Source organism: Saccopteryx leptura, chromosome 3 (genome assembly GCF_036850995.1).
Source record: "Saccopteryx leptura isolate mSacLep1 chromosome 3, mSacLep1_pri_phased_curated, whole genome shotgun sequence".
Lineage (NCBI taxonomy): Eukaryota > Metazoa > Chordata > Mammalia > Chiroptera > Emballonuridae > Saccopteryx > Saccopteryx leptura.
In genome coordinates, this window is record NC_089505.1 from 242,547,752 (window position 1) to 242,570,638 (window position 22,887).

The 22,887-nt window shown below is 49.7% G+C and overlaps 1 protein-coding gene across 4 annotated transcripts in view; it reads left to right on the top strand.

Moving 5' to 3' along the window:
* The window catches only part of SLC4A5 (solute carrier family 4 member 5), a 110,735-nt gene that overhangs the window by 56,734 nt on the left and 31,114 nt on the right, over positions 1-22,887 (top strand). For all 4 annotated transcript variants that reach the window (XM_066377953.1, XM_066377954.1, XM_066377952.1 and 1 more), the window contains 12 exons: positions 1,392-1,552; positions 2,353-2,508; positions 4,188-4,283; positions 5,260-5,315; positions 9,046-9,203; positions 9,616-9,703; positions 10,587-10,741; positions 11,100-11,285; positions 12,375-12,549; positions 14,985-15,118; positions 15,834-16,105; positions 20,514-20,572. In XM_066377953.1, coding sequence (XP_066234050.1) covers positions 1,392-1,552; positions 2,353-2,508; positions 4,188-4,283; positions 5,260-5,315; positions 9,046-9,203; positions 9,616-9,703; positions 10,587-10,741; positions 11,100-11,285; positions 12,375-12,549; positions 14,985-15,118; positions 15,834-16,105; positions 20,514-20,572 — 1,696 coding nt within the window. The remainder of the gene's footprint in view (positions 1-1,391; positions 1,553-2,352; positions 2,509-4,187; positions 4,284-5,259; positions 5,316-9,045; positions 9,204-9,615; positions 9,704-10,586; positions 10,742-11,099; positions 11,286-12,374; positions 12,550-14,984; positions 15,119-15,833; positions 16,106-20,513; positions 20,573-22,887) is intronic.

The window sequence follows — 22,887 nt, forward strand, 5'->3', positions numbered from 1 at the left end:
CTGGCTGGCTGGCTTAGTGGATAAAACATTGGCCTGGCATGTGGATGTCCCAGTTTCTATTCCAGTCAGGGCACACAGGAGAGGTGACCATCTGTTTCTCTCTCCCTCCCTCTCACAGCCAGAGACTCAATTGGTTCCAGCCTCAGCCCAGGCACTGAAGATGGCTCACTGGTCAGGGCGTTGGCCTCAGGCACTGAGGATAGCTGAGTTGATTTGAGCATCAGCCCCAGACAGGGGTTGCCTGGTGGATCCCGGCCAGGGTGCATGCGGGAGTCTGTCTCACTGTGTCTCCTCCTCAATTAAAAAAAAAAAAACTCAACAAATTCCATGGGGTCCAGGTCTATTTCTGTCCCATGATCACTTTGTCTATACCTGGACTAGAACCACACTGTTTTAAAGACCGAAGCTTTTCAGCAAGTTTTCTTATCTACTAGCATGTTCCATCCCCATTCTTCTCCTTTTCCCCCAACCATTCCCAGACATTCCCTTATTCAGAGGAACTTTAGAATTAGATAGTCATGGTCTAAAAATACTCCCTTGGGATTTTGATTGGAATAGCTTGAAGCTCCCCACTGATTTGGGGCTGACATCTTACAAAGCTGAGCTAGGCTACCTCACCCCCCCCCCCCCCCGCCCCCAGCTCTCTAGGCGGTCCAGTGCTGCCCTCTGCAGGGGCGGTGCCGCTCCGCAGGTGTTACCTCTCCGCAGGCCTTCCCACTTGGCCCCTTCCACCCAGCCTGTGATTCCAAGGCTTCTAGAAGAACAAATTCCTACACATCCTTGGTTTAATTTCTTTCCTTCCCCATATGACATTTGAATTTTAACCTGAACTTTCAGAACCAAAATCCAGAGTGGAAGTTTGGAATCCTGAGGCCCTGCAGTAGAACCCGTGGGGAAATACTTTTTGTCAGGAAACGCTTTCCCTGCCCCCAGCAACCACACCCCACAACCAGACATGGACACACATGTGAGCAGCTCTGGGTCACCAGGTTCCAGCTGAAACTTTTAAAAACAGCTTTGTTGTTAAGGATACCACCAAGTTCCCTTATTGTAAGTGTACTGTTAAATCATTTAAATCATTTTTAGTACATGTGCAAAGTTGTGCAACCATCACCAAATCCAACTTTAGAACATTCCCACCATCCCCTAAAAGATCCCGTGTACACATCTATATGGTCATCCTCTGGATGCCACTTTTCCCTGCACACTACAGCATCAGGAGGAGTAGGGGTCAAGGGGAAGGGGTCCCTGAGAGATCCTCCACCTGTGAGTCTAGGACGCAGTGCCACAAAACCGTGCATAGAATAACTTGCAGGCCAACGCCCCTATCCCAGCTAGAGGCTCCTCCTAAGGATAGTGGCCATGCTGAGCCCCATCCTTACCCCTTCCAGGTGGATAAAGTTTGAAGAAAAGGTGGAGGAAGGAGGAGAACGCTGGAGCAAGCCCCACGTGGCCACATTGTCCCTGCACAGCCTCTTTGAGCTCCGGACCTGCCTGCAGACGGGAACAGTGCTGCTCGATTTGGACAGCGGCTCCTTACCACAGATTATAGGTGAGGCAGGGACCACTGAGGCCCTCAAACCAGGACGCTCTTTTCCCTCCCGCTTCCTGTTCACCTTCAGTCTGTGCGAATTCTCACATCTGACATGTGCCTGATTCTGCAGAGACCAGGCTTTGGGTCTGATGCACCCAAGGCAGCATCACAGTCGCTCCAAGTTTCAGTCCCACCTGGAGTTACAGCGGAGCAAAAGGCCCCCAGCAGTACAAGTAGCAAAAGGGAGAGGGGCTTCTTATTGTGGGCGGGGTTATCTGCTGCCATGGCAACCTGTTTCTTGTTCAGGTGAATGGACCATCATTCATCTTTAGGAAATTAGTTCTCATTTAGTAGAATGGCAAAGGGAGCAGGTGGCTTACCTTATCATCCCTAAACTTTTTGTGAATTTTGTTCTAGCACATTCAATTTTGCCAGAAGTATTTTGCCCAAAATACTTTACGAAAGAGAACTCATGTTCAGACTAAAACCATTTAACACAATATTTTGTGCTTCTTAGGGTACTTTCATGTGTATGATTTCATTTACTTTGACAACAGAATTGATAGAGCAGAGAATTCTACACACACATGCACACTCACAGACACGCACACCCACTTACATACAAGGAGGCTGAGGGTCCGTGATTTGCCTGAGTTTCAATAGTTTGTGGCAAAGCTGGGACTATTTCCACATTCCCTGCCTCCTTTAGCTCACTTTCAGTCCCACAAATAGCAGATGAAACTGAAGACCTTCACACCCCTGGTCTTCTGTCTCATCGGATGAGCGGGACCAACGAGGTGCGTTTGTTTCCCACATAGATAACGTCATTGAGAAACAGATTGAGGATGGCCTCTTGCGGCCGGAGCTCCGGGAGAGGGTCAGCTACGTTCTCTTGAGGAAACACCGGCACCAAACCAAGAAACCCATCCACCGCTCCTTGGCCGACATTGGGAAGTCTGTCTCCTCCACCACTAGTGAGTGGGCAGTATGCGTGGGCCTTGGGCACGCGGGGGCTGGTGTGAGGCCCTGGTGCCCGGGTGATCCCAGTCAGTGGCTGAAGAGTCTTGGCAACTTGGAAGCTTCTCGGACTTCACAATCCTAGGGGAATTCTGAGGTTCTGGGGATTCCTTAGCTTCCTTCTCTAGCAGGTCTGCAAAGACCCCAGCCACATCCAATGTTGTCCCCACCACGAGAGCAGAACTATTCCTTAGGGAGAGAGTTGGTTCTTACCCTGGGCTGTAGCTTGCAATCCCCTGGGGGTATGAAATGTGTCCTACTGTGCCGGCACCAGGCTGGAGAGTTGTATTCCCTTGGTCAGGGGTATGGCCTAGGGACAGGGAGTTTAGAAACCTCCTCAGGAGATTCTCGGGTGCAGTCGGGGTTGCTAATGCTATAGAGATGGTATGTCTATGGTAAAGGCTTGAAGTGTTTCCCACTGAAGCCCCCCCCCATCAAGAAAAGCCAAGAGCCTCCACAGAAAGTGAAGCACATCAAGGTGGTAGAAGAGGCTGGGTCATCTTCCAGGTGCCAGGGCTAGTAAACCTGGCAGCTGGTGTCACTCGTTGTTTTTTGTTTTTTTTTTCTTAAGTGAGAAGCAGGGAAGCAGAGACAGACTCCCACATGTGACAGACCAGGATCTACCCAGCAAGCCCCCTATGGGGTGATGCTCTGCCCATCTGGGGCCATTGCTTCGTTGCTTGGTAACTAAACTATTTTAATGCCTGTGGCGAGGCCATGGAGCCATCCTCAGCTCCTGGGGCAAACTTACTCCAACCAAGCCATGGCTGTGGGAGAAGAGAAAGAGACAGAGAGAAGGGAGAGGGGGAGGGGTGAAGAAGCAGATGGTTGCTTTTCCTGTATACCCTGACTGGGAATCGAACCCGGGACATCCACATGCTGGGCCAATGCTCTACCACTGAGCCAACCAGCCAGGGCTGGTGTCATTCTGATTAGTAGGGAAGAGTAGCTTGTTCTATCCACACATCTTAAACCTGCAGCCCTCCATTTTTGATTTCTCAGAGTTGAGATGCCCAGACACTAACCTTGCTGGACCCATCAGTAAATGTAGTCATTAGAACAAAGTTGCTAAAGTTGCTTAAAAAAAAGCTTTGAGGAATCTCTTTAGATGAACTGTTTGAAATGGGGGAGTGTTCAGCACATCACAATGATGAGATACACACTTGGCACTTAGCATGTTTCAGCACTAAAACATCTTAATTCACTTCATCCTCACAACAGCCCTGTGACTGGGTACTGATATCATCATCCCCACTTTATAAATGGAAAGCCCGGGGCACAGAGAGGAAAAGTTACTTGCCTAAGTTCACACAGCCACTAAGTGGTGCAATCAGGCATAAAGCCAAGCCAGCTATAACACTTTTACCTATTGAATAAATTGGTTGTCTGTCTCACTTTCAACAGTACAAATATTTTCTCCAATCTTGTTCAGACTTGCTTTAAAAAAAAAGCCCCAAACAAGAACAAAAAACAAAACAATCAAAAACACCCTTTTTTTCCTGGAAGGGGAGGAGACAGGTCTTGTAGCCCAGCTTTATTTAGGTGAGATGACAATAAATTGTGTAGCACATTAAAGGGAGAGTTTGTGCTGGTCTAGCCGGGCTCCACAGCAAATGCCCTTTGTTCCTCCTCCCAGATCGGAGCCCAGCCCGGAGCCCTGCAGCCCGCCCCAGCCTGCACCACTCCACTGAGGACCTGAGGATGCAGCACAGCACCAACTACGGCCACCTGCGTTAGTGTGCCCTCTGCCCCGGGCCACAGCTTCTTGAAACAGCTGTGGAATGTCATCTTTCATATACTTTTGGAAGCGGAAGAGATAAAGCTCAGGATCTGTCTAGAATTCTCAGGATAGGCTAACTAGAATGGTCAGGAAAACGCTAACTTTCACCTGAAACCTGGCCTGCTCTCAGAGCCAAATTTACTACCACAATTTTCTATATAATTATTCTAAAAAATGCAGCTCTAAATCAAGTCCCTACATAATCAATACCTTAGTCTATACCTATTTTTAAGTGGGAGAGAGAGAGAGAGACAAAAACAGGAAGGAAGAGAGATGAGAAGCATCAACTCGTAGTTGTGTCACTTTTAGTTGTTCATTGATTGTTTTCTCATATGTGCCTTGACCAGAGGGCTCAAGCTGAGCCAGTGACCTTGGGCTTTAAGCCAGTAACCTTTAGGCTCAAGCCAGCAACCATGTGATCATGTCTATGCTCCCACGCTGAAGCCGCAACCTCGGGGTTTCCAAGCTGGGTCTTCACTGTCCCAGGTCGACACTCTATTCACTGCGCCACCACCAGTCAGGCAATCCCTAACCATCTCTAAAGACACACTGAGTCATGGAGGACAGAGGTGAAACTCGTCTTCTCTGTCCCCACCCCAGGGCCTAGCACAGAACAGATATCTTTGTTTCTGCCCAGGAAGGTGGTCTTTGCCCAGAAAGGGGGACAGGGGTGAAGGGCAGAGACAAGAATGAATGCAGCAGATTGAGGAGTGAGGAAGAAGTAGAACCTGGAGTCTGGTAACTTGTTTCAGAAAGCTGCCCCTGAAGGAAGGAGAGGGGGTGGGGGCCAGCCCAGGGGAGCTGCAGGACTAGGGAGAGGGGCTCTTCCCTTGATTATGAAGATGAGAGAAGCATGTGTAGGGACAAAGGGAAAGGACTTGTGAGAGCCTGACTTCCTCTGATGGACCTTCTCTTCCATCTCTCCTAGGTCACGCCCAGAGCAGAAGCATGAATGATATTTCTCGTACCCTGAAGACTGACCAGGTAGTAAAGCCCCTGCACTGGCTGCGCGGAGGGGTCAGGGGAGGAAGAAGCCTTTGGTTTTGAGGGCAGGGAGCCACTATGGGCAGGACTCCACTCTCATGAAGGAGCGGGAGTCTCCAGGAAGGACCTGGGGAGGGATGGGGGGACTCTGGGCTGCCTTGGCGACTGCCCACTCCATCACTGGGATATTGACTGAACCCCAAGTACTGGCTTGTGCCAGGTTCTGGGAGGAGGATGGGCAGAGAAGCATGATCAGGTAAAGAGCCAGCTGTCTCTGAACTTGGGATTCATTGGAAAGAAAAGACCAGCACGCAAAATGTCACCTCCTGTATGACACACGAGTACCTTGAAAGGTGGAGTGAGAGTTTGGACCAGTAGAGATTGGCAATGGGGCCCCCCTGTGGGGACAGCAATGATAGCAAATCAATTGGACTACCCAGTGGTGTGTCTTCTCCTTGGCTGGGCCAGGATAAAGTCATTTCCTGTCTCCCACCAGTTTGGCTGAAATCTCTGGATGAAATCAGAATCCTACAAACAGGTTGAGTCCATGTGCCCATGTCCACAGCTCAGGAACCTGGGGACTGTTCCCACCGAGGAAACCCAGTGGAGCCTCTCAGTTCTGACCGCTGCACTCCTCAAGGGCAGAAGCTTTCACGGTCCCCTTGCGTGTGCCCCCAGGAGCAGGAATAAAGGTGGTGAAAGAAATCTGAAATCTGAGAAGGACTTCTCAGGAGCTTGGGCAAGGACCTGCATTTAAGACATCCCAAGTTTGGTGGCAGACAAAACAAAAGCACTCCCTCATGTCAGTGTCCCAAGGGCCTCTTTGGAGGCCACAATAATAAAATAACAACAATAACAGCATTTAAAACCCACACGCTGTTTGCACCACACTCCGCCGAGCATGTTCTGGGCACCGTGAAGGTACTACTGTCATCTCCAGTCTACTGAAGAGAACACTGAGGCTTAAAGCAGTTAAATAAAGTGCCCAAGTTCATGAGGGTGAAAGGTGATAGAACCATAATTTGATCCAGGCAGTCTGCCTCTAGAGCCCTTAATTTGGAAGTGACTGAGGAACAAATATTCTGGGATATTTCCTAAAAAACAATCTCCACTTTAGTGCAGTCAGGCATAGAGACAGTGGACCCACGATAAGGAAGCATCACCTAGCCAAAGTCATTCACAGACTATTTGAATAATAAGTGGCAATAAGAATGCTAGCTATATCACTTTCCCCAGGCAATGCTGCCTTGATTTAGGGATTGGAGACCAGCATCCAATGTCCAGCTCTCCTAACTGATCAGACGAGGCTGCTTCTCAGCAGCAACGGCTTCTTGCGGGAACAGCGGTTTGTCCACCAGTGGGTGCTCTTTAGGTTCAAGCCCAGAAGCTTTTGCTCCGCAGGTTTTCTTCAAGGGTACATGCCTGCCCTGAGCAGTCCAGCAGGTTTCCAGGGAGCAGAGCGTGGGTTCAGATAGCATAGTTGTATGCAGTCACTCGTCAGAGCTGGACCCGACTCCCCACGGGTTCAGGAAGGGGGATCAGCGAGGGCCTGGTCCAGACCATGGCCAAGGGAGGGTGGCTAGAACAGCAGCATGGCCCATGTCATTGCCCTGGCTGGCCTTCTTACCAAACGTGTCACCACCTGCGGGGGGTGGGGGGTATGCCCTGTTTCAGCTCCTCTCCTCTCCTGGATCACAGCTGCGTTTGCTGGGCTGCCCTGAAGCCCTGCTGTTTTCAAAGCCTCGTTCTCAGGGCACCTCTGCTACCCCTCCTCTCCTCTTGTCCCTTAGACCTGCTTCCTGCCTGATGCTTGTTGGCAGAGAGCGGGCGGGGAGCCTTGGGTGCCCTGGCACACCAAGCTCTCCACCCTGAAGAATGCTGCTTATGAGTCAGCTGACTGCAGCTGGGACAAAGGGACTTTTTGAGTTTTGGGGACTCTGGCCTTTCCATTAACTGCTCCCTTTGCTTGTTCCCACTGCATTAGGGTCTTGAGAGCTGTTGCCTGGGTGGTTCTAGAGAGTTTTAATTTTTTTATTGGATTTAAAAGATTACAAGGGTACAGCCCTTGCTCACGTGCCCTTTCTCAGGCTGCTACCCAGTGCAGTGTGCATCATGATCACCACAAGTGAACCAGGAATGGCTGTGGGCCCACTGGCCATGCTCCTGCCCATGCCCACAACTGACCCCTCCTAGGCAAAGAAAGAGACACAAAGAACTTCACTGAGCTTATGAGAAACAGACATGTCTGTGCCTACAGGAGACACCAAGGAGAATGAGTGGCGAACTTGTGGCATCCATAGGATCTCTCTGAAGCACTCACCTCCACCGTGGGCCCTTTTTTCTTTGTTGGCCACTGTGGACTTCCACCAGCCCTGTCCTCCCAGATGTCCCCTCTCCACCATCTCTACAAAGTTATCTCTGCCCTTGCCCACCCCCTTGCTGCCCAAAGGGAAAGTGATCTGAAAAATGAGTGCATCCTAAGATGTGAGATTACATGTGACCATCCCTGGAGTATTTTCATCATGAAAGAGGACCCAGAACAAGTCCGTGTCTTACCTTAGGAAAGACGGCATGGACGCTGACACTGGGAATCCCTTTGGGAAGAGGATTTGTCTCTAGCACCTCTCCGATCAGACCCCACTTGCTCTGTTAATTTGACCTTCCTGCCCTGAGCAGACACTATCCAGAGGGACTGGCGAGAGGGCCCCTGGACAGTCTCAGTTGTAAAGCCTCAAAAGCTATGAATTTTCTGGGAGGTCCCCTGGAGGTGACTTGGGGGCCTTGAGGTCTCCTTCAGACTCAGAGGTGTGGTCGAGGGGTTCCTGACAGCCATGAAACAGGTGGCAAAAGAAAAACAAAATGCATGTGCCCTGGCCGTCAGAAGGGGACCCATCCCCTCCACAGCCACCGAAGGTGAAGGCAGAGAGGGAGGGTGGGAGCTGGATGTAAGAGCCAAGACGCCCTCTGTTTGAGGGGCAGTGGCTAAGCGAGACCCATCCAGCAAGCCCACGACTCTCTACTCTGACCCTCAGCTCACACTTCATTGAGCAAAGTTTGTACCCATCAAGGAACATCTTAAAGATCAAATCATTGCCTGTTCCTTCTCGTCTACAAAGGGGATTCTGTAAGGGTTAACAAACTTGGAGTCTCTTTATCTGTAAAATGGGGGAGAGTGTTTATTTCTTTCAGTCTCTCTTGAAAGGCTGGGAGAACTTTTTGTTATTTTTTTAAACTAATTTATTTTTTTTATTCAGTGAGAGGAGGGGAGGCAAAAAAATAGACTCCTGCATGCGCCCCAACTAGGATCCACCCAGAAAGCCCACTAGGGGGTGATGCTCTGCCCATCTGGGGCCATTGCTCAGAAACTGAGCCCTTCCTAGAGCCTGAGGCAGAGGCCATGGAGCCATCCTCAGTGCCTGGGGCCACGCTGCTCCTATTGAGTCATGGCTGCAGGAAGTGAAGAGGGAGAGAGAGAGAGAGAGAGAGAGAGAAAAGTGAGAAGGAGAGGAGAGGAGAAGCAGATAGGCACTTCTCCTGTGTGTCCTGACCAGGAATTGAACCCAGGACATTCGCACACCGGGCTGACGCTCTACCACTGAGCCAACCAGCCAGGACCCTGGGAGAACTTTTTAAACTTAGGCTTCCATGCCAGTTCAAAGTGGTGAGGCAGTGAGAGCTGAAACCCCTGCGTGTGAGTAACCATGGGAGTCCCATTTCCCTCCTTGACCAGCGGAAAAACAAATTCATGAAGAAGATTCCCAAGGACTCAGAAGCCTCCAACGTGCTCGTGGGTGAGGTGGACTTCCTGGACCAGCCCTTCATTGCCTTTGTGCGGCTCACCCAGTCGGCCATGCTGGGAGGAGTGACTGAGGTGCCGGTCCCCACCAGGTGAGGGCCATTGTAATTTTCCCACCATTCCTGTGCACACAGTCAGCACATGGTGCTGGTGGAGACACCCCTGAAACATAGAAGGACCATTAGGGAATTGGCTGAGGAGGGAAATCTGATTAGGAAAGAGTTTCAGAGAATTTATTTAAAATTATCATTCTAAAGTAGGAGCCAGTAGCTGGGAGAGATGCTGTCGGGCGGGCTCTGGGACACCAGAGCACGGTGAGGGTGCTCGAGTGGGAGCCTGTGGGAGTGACGAGGAAATATCTTCAAAGCAAACTTGGGAGTCAAAAGAGGGAAGGGACAAGCAAGTTAAAAAGTTAAGAATGGACACTATTTGGAGCCAAAGATTCCTCCTCTTCACCTGCTCTATTCTTCCTTCTCACTTCTCTCTTTCTTTATCTTCTTTGAGATTTCTGTTCATACTGCTGGGACCCTCTGGGAGAGCAAAGTCCTACAATGAAATTGGCCGCGCCATTGCAACCCTCATGGTAGACGATGTAAGTGGTAACGAGAAGCATGTACTCCTGCATGTCATGGCTCCTGAATCAAGCACTGTGCCTTCCTTCATTCATTTATCCAACAGGGTCATTTGTGTACCTACTGTGTGCCAGGCTCTGTGTAGGGTGCTGAGGATTACGAGAATGAGGGAGTAGTCACTGCCCTTGAGGAGCATCGATTGAGTAGGGTAGACTATAATCCAGGAAGTCAAAGGAAACTTCACACATGAGAAGCTTTAAAGCTACAAATGAGCAGGGGGTGGATAGACCCAGCATGAGCCTAGGAGGCAGGCATTGCAGATAAAAGGAGCAGGGGCCAAGGTTTGGAGTCAGAGAAGCTGGGTGGGAGTGGTTCAATGCAGGCTCAGTGTCAGAGCTTTGAGAGCAGGAGGTGCCACAGAGAGGCAAGTCAGAGACCGTACAGAGCCTGTGGGCACAGCAGAGAGTTCATACTCTGTTCCCAGAGTGATGGAGAGCCTACAGGACTTTAAATATGGGCATGATCCAATCAGATCTGTGAGAAAAAACACTTTGCAGACAGTGTGGAATGAAGCAACCTGACCCTTCAAGGATGAAGGGCTACGAAGTTATAAACAGATTTGAAACAGCGAGCTTCTCGGACTGGGCCCTGCACTGGTTTTCTAATGTCCTTACTATGTGCAGAGGGTAAGTCACTCAACCAAAGTTCCTCCAGCTGCCATTCCGCATTGGGCCATATTTCCCTGCTGGGCTATTCTCATTTCAAAAACCGAGAAGAAATTGGTGTCAGGAGTGGTAGTTCAAAGTGATTCTCTTTGACTCTGTGTGTGGTGTGCTCCCAGAAGCTGGATAGCAAGGGGACATGGTCCAGAGAGCTGACCTCTCTCTACCTCTTCACCGCCAGCTCTTCAGCGACGTGGCCTATAAGGCCCGCAATCGGGAGGATCTGATCGCCGGCATTGACGAGTTTCTGGATGAGGTCATCGTCCTGCCCCCTGGAGAATGGGACCCAAATATCCGGATCGAACCCCCCAAGAAGGTTCCCTCTGCGGACAAGAGGTGAGTTTGTGAATGGAGGGGTGCCAGTGGGGGAATAATGCAAAGGATTCTTCAAGTCTGGCTGTAACTTATTTTTTATTAAAAGGAAGATGTTTACATACATACTTTTTTTCCGATTCCATTTTATTTCTCTCCTAAAAAATCAGAAGCAAATATACTGAATTTGAACATATCTAAAATCTGGATGACCTGTGTGTGGGGACTGTTTCATCATTTTCTGCATTTTTTTCCTCTGTATTTTAAGATATTTTATTATTTTTTTGTTGGAGAAGTAAGAGGTGTTCTGGGGACAGTCCTGAAGGGGCTCAGCCCCTCCCAGGGTTGAGCCACTCTGCCCATGCCCCTCCTCTTCTTTCAGGAAGTCCGTGTTCTCCCTGACCGAGCTAGGTCAGATGAATGGCTCTGTGGCAGGAGGCGGTGCTGCTTCAGGAGGTGGCCCTGGAGGTGGCGGTGGCGGTGCTGGGGTCGGTGGAGGGAGCAGCGGGGACGACGGAGAGATGCCGGCCATGCACGAAATCGGGGAAGAGCTTACCTGGACGGGAAGGTGCCCGCCACGGGCCTGTCAGGGGTGCCAGTGTCCTTAGACATGTCTCCTTCCCACCCACCCTGTGGGAACCTTCCCTGCCTCTCCCCACAGTGCCCACTCCCCACCATGGGGTCTGGCCACAGGGTCTGGCCATTGCACTCATTTCCTCCCCGTACCCTGAAAGCCCCTCCTGCATCCAGCAAAAGGGTCCCCATAGGAGAGGGGAAGAGGGACCCAGCACAGGAGTGGCGGAACCACACTTTTCTCTAGAGTCTAGACACTCTGTTACCTCTAATAGTTTCCTAGGACTGCCATAACCAAGCATCATCACATACTAGGTGGCTTAAACAACATAAATTTATTCTCTCACAGTTCTGGAGGCCAAAAGTTCTAAATCAAAATGTCAGCAGGGCTGTGCTCCCCCTGAGACTCTAGGCAGAATTTTTCCTTGCATCTTCCTAGCTCCTGGTGGCGCCGTCAATCCGCGGTGCTTCCTGGCTTGTGGCCTCATCACTCCAGTCCCTGTCTCTGTGTCACATGGTGTCCTTCCTGTGTTTCCGTCTTCATGGGGCATTTTTCTCTTCTAATGAGGACACCAGTCATATTGAATTCAGGCCCACCTTAATGATCTCACTACATCTACAAAAACCCTATTTCCAAATAAGGTCACATTCGCAGGCAGCAGAGGTTAAGATTTCAAGATACCTTTTGGGAGGATGCAATGAATCTGTGTTGTAATCTGGGATGTCTCTGCCTCCTAAATTTGGACACAGCTGTTTTTACCAAGCCCAGGGCTCTGAGCATGACCAGGAGTGTGAGGAGGATGGTCATCTGTGGACCCCAGGATTTCCATTCCCCGGGGAATGTGAGGTCTAGCCCAGGACATATTCCCAGCAGGCCCTCCCCTCCCATCCAGGCTGTCTGTGACTACCCTTTCCCGGGCGGTGGCACCGACCACAAACTTTTAGTCCTGAGAGGATTCTTCCCGGGTCTTAAACGTCCTGGTGGAAAGACCCTCGCCCCAGACCCTGCAGACTCCTATAAATAGCCCTGCCCCTGCACTGGTGTTTGTGGTGAGAAAGCAGCACTTGGGCCTATCTTAAGCAGGTTCTTCGGTGGCCTGTGTCTGGATGTCAAGCGGAAGCTGCCCTGGTTCCTAAGTGACTTCTACGATGGCTTCCACATTCAGTCCATCTCTGCAATCCTATTCATCTACCTCGGCTGCATCACCAACGCGATCACCTTTGGCGGGCTTCTGGGGGACGCCACTGACAATTATCAGGTGTGTGTGTGCTGGGGCCATGAGCCCAAACCTCAGTAAAATCTGTTGCCACTGGGTGGCAGTAATTCATCCCGTAATTTCCAAAGCAAGTCTTGGGTTTCATCTACCATCATCACTTTTGGTAATCCTTTGTCCTTCAAAAAGTTAGTAACAAGTCAAAATTACTTAAAAACTTAAGTTAAATCATGTTACTAAAGACCAAATTTAAGAACGATGTAAATATCAAAGATCAAACTTTAAAAAAAATTTTTTTTTTTTTTTGTATTTTTCTGAAGCTGGAAACAGGGAGGCAGTCAGACAGACTCCCGCATGCGCCCTACCATGATCCACCCGGCACGCCCACCAGGGGCGAAGCTCTGCCCATCCCGGGTGTCGCTCTGTCGCGACCAGAGCCACTCTAGCGCCTGGGGCAGAGGCCATGGAGCCATCCTCAGCGCCCGGGCCATCTTTTGCTCCAATGGAGCCTCTGCTGCGGGAGGGGAAGAGAGAGACAGAGAGGAAGGAGAGGGGGAGGGGTGGAGAAGCAAATGGGTGCCTCTCCTGTGTGCCCTGGCCGGGAATCGAACCCGGGACTTCCACACGCCAGGCCGATGCTCTACCACTGAGCCAACCGGCCAGGGCCTAAAAAATATTTTATTTATTCATTTTAGAGAAGAAAGAGAGAGAGAAAGATGGGGGAGGGGGAGAAGCAGGAAGCACCAACTCACATATGTGCCTTGACCAGGCAAGCCCAGGGTTTTGAACCTGCAACCTCAGCATTCCAGGTCACTGCTTTATCCACTGCGCCACCACAGGCCAGGCTAGATCAAACTTTTAGGGGGATTCATTGGCTCTATTTGATACTTTCCCCACTGATGCTTGAATGAACTTAATTAGCACAATTAATAAGTTGCTAATTGTGGCTTTCTACCCACACTTTAAAAAAAAAAAAAAAGAACCTTAAATTCTTAGCTTGGAGTTAAGACATTTCTAGAAAGATAGTAAGCTGTTACCATGACAACAGCAGCCTCCCTGGGGAAAACATCAGCTCAGCAGAGGCTATTTTGAGCTCCAAGCAAGAGTCTTCTCTGAAAGGGGCCCTTGAGAGAGAACCATTACAGAGCTTAGAAGGTTAAGGTGAACACCCATTTTCTCAGATAAACTGAGACGAATGCCTATCTCCAGCCCACACCACTCTCCTGAGCTGCAGGTCCAAAATCCAGCTGCCTCTGGGCATGTCCATAGAGCTGCCCCTGGGACCCCCCTACTCACAGGCCTACACTGCACCCATTATCTTCCCTCCAGACCTGCTGTTCCACCAGCACAGTGAGTGACACCACAGTTCACCCAACTGTCCACGTATCAACTGATAAACCCAGCTTCCCCAAGGGGCCCTCATAGCGTGGTCTGCCTGCCTCTCATACCTCACCTGCCAGTGTTCCCTTTCTCAGATTCCTGTCCTCCTCACTCATTCTGCATTGTTTTCCATCCATCCTGATCATCTTCCAGTTCTTCAAGGCATTCTCCCTTCACGTCCAGCCTTCGTAAACACTGTTCTCTCCTCAGAGAACAATTTTTCTCATCACTCCATTTACCCTCTTCTCCTGGTCAATTCCCTGCTCAATTTTTGGGTGTCAGCTTCCACATATCTACCCTTGAGAGGCCTTCTGACCATCTCTTTACTCTGACTGGGTGCTCCAGTGGCACCCTGGCCTTATCCCAGCTTATCATACTCCCTAGCAGTGGTCCTCAACACAGGATAATGTTGAGGCCCCAGGAGCCATTGGGTTGCTAGAAATAGTTTGGGTTGCCATAACTTGGAGGAGGTGCTACTGGCCACTCATAGGTAGAGTCCAGGGATGCTGCTAAACATCTTGCAATGCTCATCGCAGCCCCCAAAACAAAGAATTATCTAGTTTGAAATGTCAGTAGTGCTGAGGTTGACAAACTTTGCTGGTTGGAAATTGCTTGGTTACTTGTCTATATCTCCCACAAGACTGAAAATACATTATCTTGTTTACTAATGGGTCCCCAATATCTAGTACAATGCCTGATACATAGTAGGCACTTAATGAATTTTGAATGAATGGTCTAGACCTCAAAGGCATTTAATAGATGCTTGAGTGACTAAATTATTGGATAAATAAATGGGATGTCCTCTGGGCATATAATGAGCACAAGGACGAGTAGAATCATTGGCAGCCATGTTTTTTTGGTCCTAGGATGCCAAAAGGAAGTCACACAGGACCTTTACCCACGTGGAATTAGAGAGAGTGATGCCCTGCGGTGTGGGGGCTTGTAAAGTGGGAGACGGGGAGCAGAATGGGAGAAGTGGAGGGCCTGAAATAAAGGATGAGCACTGTGCCTGGGCCCCTGGTGACATAGCTGCCTTCTATTTTGTGCCAAGAGACTCCTTCTCCTGCTTCCACGGATCCTCACATTGCTTGTGCCCCCAGGGAGTGATGGAGAGCTTCCTGGGCACTGCCATGGCTGGCTCCTTGTTCTGCCTCTTCTCGGGACAGCCTCTCATCATCCTGAGCAGCACAGGGCCCATCCTCATCTTCGAGAAGCTCCTCTTCGACTTTAGCAAGTAGGTGTTCCTCAGTGGCCCTCGGTCCTGCTCTCACACTTGGGGCAGTGTGCTGAGGCCAGGGCAGGGGAATAGGAATAACCCTAAGGGGGAGGCTGGAGTGAGGAGGTACCAACGCTGTCTTTACCTGTGTGGAGGCCTCCCAGGTGGTCTCCCTGACTCCCTCTGGCTGCTTGCTTTTAAGCCATCTTAGTGCATTAGTATAGATGATAGGGAGACGTTTGGGCGAGAGCAGAGGAGAGAATTCACACCACTCTGCTTGGGAGCAGTTATGCCTTAAGAGTCAATGCCTGTCTGAAGAGTCGAGCTTGAGGTCAGAGGCTACAAGCTGACCAGGGCTGCTCCTGTCACTGCTCCAAGCTCAGCTGCCTCATCTGCAACATGAGGCCGTTTCTACGGCCTGCACCAGCTTTGTCAGTCTGAAATTCCTTGTTTTTTTGTGTTTTTTTTTCATTTACTCTGAGTATTTGTTACCAAACTGTGAGAGCTGAGATGTCTTAGCACCTTCCTGCCACCCCCATGAGCTTCCTTTTTCATAATTCTCAAAGACCAGACAACCCCAGCCAGGAATTGTCCCTGTCTCCAGTGTTCTTGCCATTGCTAGAGGGCATCTGTGGCACAGGAGGGACAGATGAGCCATTCGGGGTGTGTCTGGGGAGCCAAGCACAGCCCAGAGCCCTGAGCTGGAGGCCCCCCGCTTTTCTCTGCCTTCCAGAGGCAATGGCCTGGACTACATGGAGTTCCGCCTCTGGATTGGCCTACACTCAGCCGTCCAGTGCCTTATCTTGGTGGCTACAGATGCCAGCTTTATTATCAAGTATATCACCCGCTTCACTGAGGAGGGCTTCTCCACCCTCATCAGCTTCATCTTCATCTACGATGCCATCAAGAAAATGATCGGTGCCTTCAAGTACTACCCCATCAACGTGGACTTTAAGCCTGACTCCATCACCACCTACAAATGCGAGTGCGTCGCTCCAGACACAGGTGACCGGTAGCCCCAGTGATGCCTCCGCCCCCACCTGCCCTCTTCCCCCACCAAACGTCTCTACTCCAGTGCAGGAGGATGAACTTGCTTTGAAGGGCACCCCCTGTCCCAAGGGAGCAAACACAGAGAGTCTTGAACCTGGTGTTTGGAAGAAAACCAAGGGGACAGTAGCTTTCCTGAGGGTCACGACACCAGAGCCCGGGGTTGTGATCAGGGCGAGCAGGAACACCCAAAGAAAGACAGGAGGCCTACTCTGCCTCGGTGTGGGGCTGATGCGGAGGCCACACCTGTCTGGAATGCTTCTCAGCTTCATGAGAGTAGGATACCATGAGCTCTCCCTAGTGTGTAAGGTGAGATCACACCAGAGGGATGAACATCCCTACAGTTAGGGATACTTTCAGGGTGCAGGGGCACTCAGAATGGAAGAGGGTCTGGCAACCATGTCATCTAAGAAACGGTTGCAGAACCTGGGGTTATTCAGCATGTTGGAGAGGTGTGAGGGAAGGACTGTCATGTCACAATGGGGCCAGATTCCCCCCTATAACTACAGGACGCAGGACAAGGACCAGGGAGCCAGAGGCGGGCTGATTCAGGGAAGAATTGCAATGGTGGGATCCTCCACCCTGAGAGGTGTTTGGCCCCCTTGGGTTGCTTCAAGCCACTCAGACACTACTCAGATGTCCATCTGCCAAAGGTATTATGAAAAGAATCCCTGCACTGGACAGGAAGCTGAATCAACCGTCTGGTTGACCTGATAATACTCAGTGCCATGCTTATGGTTTCTTTCTGACCAAAAAACTGTCATCTGTAAAGTTAGGACTGCCCACAGTCTGAACCCCTGGCTTTCTCAGTCATACTTATGTCACAAAGAGCCTTCGGTAGCTTGTGCCCAGAGTGCCCAGAATGCTACAGAGCAGGGGTCGGAGATCCATCCATGTATCTCTAAGCACCTCCTGGCTATAACCACAGAGAGCAAAGTGAGGTCCAGAGACCACCCCAGCTCACACTGAGCCTCAGTATCTCTGGCTGTAAAAGAGCAACATCAGCGCTGGCCCTGCCAGGCTCCTGGAGCCCTCGTGCGGTTTTCAGATTGGGTTGGAGGAGACAAGTAGCTGCTGTGTTGCTCAGCCCTCAATAACGCTATCAATGAAGTTCAGCGTGAGTCCATCACAAATACTTACTGCACAATTGTTATGCTCCCTACTTCAGTCTTTGTGGAGATAAAGATGTCCTGACCTCAGGGAGTGCAGTTCTGGTTGTATCCTCTCTCCCTACATCACCACACTGATTTTGTAACAAAGTCTAGACTTAATTTTTTCTTTTATATTTTTTTCTATGATTAATGTTAAGTTATTCCATTAAAATCCAATGCCAGGCAAAGCAGTCCTTAGTCCTGACCTGGGACGTGTTGCTTGCCCAGGAAATGGAAGAGGGGCCACCGGCAGCCCCTTTTGTCCTGCCCTACAGAGAAGCCCGTCTCTCTGCCTGGGCCCCATCAGGGCACTGCCACTTGCTGCTTGCACCGTCTGGATTGTGGATTCACTGCACTGAACATAAATATTCCCATAAACAAAGCTTTTGGAAGTACATATCCTTGTTCTCTTTGAGAAACAGTCCAAATTCTTGGGTCATATGTGGAGCTTTGGCCATTCTGAGCATCATGTGTCCACAGGAAAAAAAGTCTAAGGGTGCCCTAGAAACAAGGCATGTAGGGTCATGTAAGATAGGATCTGAGATCATGAAATTCACCTGCCTTCAAATAGCAACCCCTGTGGCCTTGTCCAGGCGCCTGATTTCTGTGGCCTCATCCTTTGGGGTCACGCTATCGTGTTGGTTCTCAAAGTGTGGCCCTCCAGCCAGCAGCATCAGCACCATCTAGGAACTTGTTAGAAATGCACATTCTTGGGCCCTACCCTAGACCTGCTGAATCAGAAAGTCTGGGGTAGGGCCAGCTGCATATTAACCAGCCTTTTGGGTGATTCTGATGCATGCTTAAGTTTGAGACCAATGCTCTATTGAGTTATTAATTAGAAAGACTGAGCTGTTACTACTATTAATTAGTAATACTGAGCCACTAATCCTAGATATGAGTGGGACTCTGACATTTCGTAAGATTGGATTTTCAATTTCTTTACAAAGAATAAAGAAACTGAAACCAAGACGAGTTGGTTTTGATTAGGAGAACATGAAAAGTTTTAGACATTAGGAGACTGGGAAGTGGGGAGCTGAGGAGGGGTTCTTTCTCAGTCCGTAGGCCACTTGCCAGTTAATTGTTCAGTATTCCTAGTTTTACTGCAAAACCCAGTCAGACTCTGGCACATTATCACTCACTGTCACTCTTCATCATTAGAGCTTGTTTGGGGGCACTCTCTTTTTAAATTTAATTTTGTTTCCATTGTAACTGATTTGTATTCTGTTTATGGATGCTGCATACACTGACTTGGCTGCTTTCAATCCCAAGTGAGTACCATTTATAAACATGAGAATTTTAAAATACTTGATACCTGGAAGCTCTCTGGATTTTCCATGTTCTAAGTTCTTCCTTCTTCATCTCAAAGTGACTTTCAGATAAATTCTACACTGTTCTTGATATAAAGGAATGGCTCAGCCTAAGTGTGGCAGCTGTGGCCGCGGGAAGGACCCTGAGCTGCCAGGCGCAGGCACTGGCTGGGAGTCTCCCAGCACTCACGTGGGCAGCCCCGCGCCAGCTTTCTTGCCCACCTTTTCTACTCTGTTGTTTATTAAGCGTCACATTCTCTTGGTCAGTAGTGTGAGAAATGGCAGCAAAATGTCCCTGATTTCTATGAAATGAAGCTTTCTTTGGAATAATTGTAACAAACCTCTGGGTTGCAGAGCTCTGAGGTGTGTTGTGACCTAGGTCAAAGTTGAATCCCTTAGCCACTTCCAGCCGCCCCCATTTCCCTAGAATTTGGCAACTTAGAGGGGACCCATGCAGAGGCGGATTTAACGGCAGACACACCAGCCCATGCCCTGGGCCCCCACTTCTGAAGGGCCCCACAAAACCCCAACTTTTACACTTTTTCCTAATGACACCAAGTTTGGTTTCATATGTGCAATTTTAACATTAATAGTACATAGTATTTCTTATTTATTTAAAGATATGGTTAACATGTATTTTAATTTTCCCTGTCTCTCTCTTTTTTTTTTAAGGGGCCCAATATTTCCTTCTGCACCTGGGGCCTCAACCGACCTTAATCCTCCTCTGGCCCCACAGTCATACCCACCCCATGACAGTTTGTTGGAGGCTGAAGGAAGCTTCAAGAATAGCCTCTTCTTCCCTCTAGGTTTCTGGCCACAGCCAGCAGGACCCCAGTAGGGCTTGCAGTGCATGTCAGACTTGTCGCCAGCATGCTGGCTGGCAGGCCTCTCCCTCTGCAGCGGTGCTGCTGGGCTAGCCTTCACTGCAGGAGGAGGCTGGGAAGACTTGGCCCCCTGCTCCATCCATACAGTGCTGGGCAAGAAAGAGGGCAGACGGTGGCCCTCCAGGGTCTGCCTTTGTAATGAATGGCCACATCCCCCACCGAGGGGTCACAGTTTCTCATGGCCTCTCATGGGAACTCTAATATGCTCCACTTAGAGTTAGGGGTGCAGAGGCTGGCCCGGGTTTAATTTTCCTCAGCTTGTACTCAAGGGAAAGATTAAAGGAGATAAAATTAAAACCAGTGAGTTCTCAGAGGTCCAGTTGACCTAAAAACAAACAAACAAATAGCATATAAGGACAGGCAGGAGAGGAGGGAAGCGCGTGCGGAGAAGAGAGGGCAGGAAGGACACTCACGGTGCGGACTGGACCGGGAGGAGCACGGGTCGGGGTCAGCCTGCCTGGGATGGGCCATGGCTCCTGGCTCCGCCTCATACGAGCTGTGTAGCCTTGAGTGATGGGCAGGTTAGTTAACCTCTCTGGGCCTCCGTTGCATCATCTTCGAAAGGGGGAGACTCCTTTCAGATTTAGGAACTTAGCCAGATGTTGTGTGGAAGGATTTGGCTTGGTGCATTGCCTAGAGTAAGTTCTTTGAGGATGTTTAAGTCTAAAAGCACAGACATGGGTCCAGTGTCAGCACCTTGTCTTGCCAGCAGATGCCTCCCTGCAGGGTTCAATGCAGGAGTTCTCTTAGCCTGACCCTTTGGCATCAGACAGGAGTTCTCTTAGCCTGACCCAGCTGATCTGTCGGAGTTGTGACCCGGCTCCCTCCACCTCCTCTCCTTCCCTGGACAAAGTGAGGAGAGTAAAGAGGGGTGGGAGCTGGAATGAGCTGCCCTCACAATGGAGCTTGCCCTTGGCCCTAAGGGTCTGCAGGAAGATGGAGAAGGGTGGGGCTGGCAGGGGGGACCCGCAGGCTCTCTGCTCAGCAGTTGCTGACCCTCCATATGCCCTGTGCTCACCCACAGCGAATACAACCGGGTTCAATGCTTCAGCCTCGCTGCCTCCAAACACCAACACTTCTCTGGTAAGTCCTTTCCCCTTACGTCAGACACTCAAGTGCTTTGTTTGTGGGGCAAGTGTGGAAATTTGGGAAACTGAAGTCATCTATGGCAACACAGGCTTGCAGAGGTCACCCCCAGCTGCCCACCAGGGTGGAGCCTTGTAACCGTGCATTTTTATTTTATGTATATGTATATGCTGTCAAAACCCCATTGTATAACATGCTTCATTCTGTTAGATTCATGTACATCAGTGTCTCACACATACATGCACACACACATACACACCATGGGGCAGGGGCTAGACACTAGGGATGATAAATAGGTCTGCACAAACAGTGCTGTGAACAGTTCCACGTCCATCCATCCTCCACCTCAGTGGTCCCCAACCTTTTTGGGGCCACAGACCGGTTTAATGTCAGAAAATATTTTCACAGACCAGTCTTTAAGGTGGGACAGATAAATGTATCACATGACCGAGACAAGCGTCAAGAGTGAGTCTTAGACAGATGTAACAGGGAATCTGGTCATTTTTTAAAAATAAAACATCGTTCAGACTTAAATATAAATAAAATGGAAATAATGTAAGTTATTTATTCTTTCTCTTGGGACCGGTACCAAATGGCCCACGGACCGGTACTGGTCCGCGGCCTGGGGATTGGAGACCACTGCTCTACCTTCTTCCTTGCCTTTCTTCCTAGGATGTCCAGCTCCCACCCAGCAGGGCCACTTCCCAGCCCCAGAAAGTTCTCTCATGCTCCCCTCTCGCTGACACTGATCTGTTCCTTGTGCTTCGGAGTTCGCAGGCCCTCAGGTCTGGCCTGCTTTTTCCAATAATAATGAGTAGTGACCCTCATTATTGGGAGGAATAAAAGGAGAGTAATTTATAATAAAATTCAATAGCTATTTTAAAGATTTAATGTGTAAATATTCAGGCTCTCATGATGGGAATTCCAAAACCAGATGAAATGTAGCAGCTGGTTGGCCCTGAGGGTGGTTCTTGAACCTCTCATGTCCCCAAGTTTGCTCCTTCAGTTGACAATTTAACCTAAGATTTTTCAAACATCTGATTTTGAGAGAGAAAGAATGGACTCAGTCAGCACCTGTGTCTGAATACTTAAGTGCAGGGGCCGTGAGGGTTAAAAAGATGTGTAAGAAACAGACATGGCTCTGCCCTCACACGTGCTCACACAAGCCTGTGGAGATGCACCTGGAGGGAACGGAGCACAGGCAGGGTGTCCCTGTCAGACACAGGCCGAACGTGGGCTGCCAGGCTGGAGGGGGAGCCCCTCGGAGAAACTGGGTGCCATCTGGTCTTAAGTTTGGGAAAGCTGGTCCCATAGAGGGAGGTACATTGCAGGTCGAGGGACCAGCATAGACAGAAGGGCCCGGAGGAAAAGCACAAACATACTCCAGGACAATGAGCAGACCATCAGGCTGAGAGAGTGTGAGGGTGGGGGTCGCACAGGGGGCAGAGAGAGGAGCTGAGACCTCAGGCCTGACCAGTGGGGCGGTAGAGGCATGCCACCCTGCAGGGGGCATTTTTCATCACTGCAGTGATTGAGGGACTCGGACATTTCGTAGATGGCTGGGCCTCTCTCTTCCTGTCGTTTTCTCAAAGCATGATGGTCTCAGAGTCCTGAGAGGGTGAGGGAGGATGCTGCAAGGCCCCTCAAGGCCTTGGCTCAGACCTGCTCAAAGCTACATCCTCCCTATCCTATCAGTCTGAGTCCACCCCAGGGAGCCCAGGCTTAAGGGGTGGAGAAATAGACTCCACTCTTTGATGGGAGAACTGCAGGTGTCACATTGCAAAGGAGTGTGGATGCAGGGAGGTGTAATCTTTGAGGACTGTCATTGTATCAAACTACCACATTTCCCTTAATCCAAACATCCATTACATTTGCAAGCATCTGTTTACTTTATTATGTAGGCTCCTGAACATTTACACCTTAAATGTTTAAAATATACTTTAAATTTTATTATAAATAACTATCCTTTTATTCTTCCTTTTATTATACTTAGAAGCATACATATGAAGATAGATATAAGTGGGTATATACATACATGAATATATATACACACTTAGGAACATATGTATGTCTGTATACATACGAATATGTATAGAAACACACATAAGAATATATAAATATATGTCCCTATATATTTAGACATATAAAATTGTGTGTGTCCTGCACTTAGGCATCTGGGACATCAAAAGTAGAAGTGATTGAAGCAACTTGAGGGTCTGACAAGGGTGGGATGTGAGCCCAGTGTGTGAAAGTGCACAGTTACAGGAAGGGGAGAATAGTGTAAGACATCCAGGAAGGAAGGAGGTGCAGAC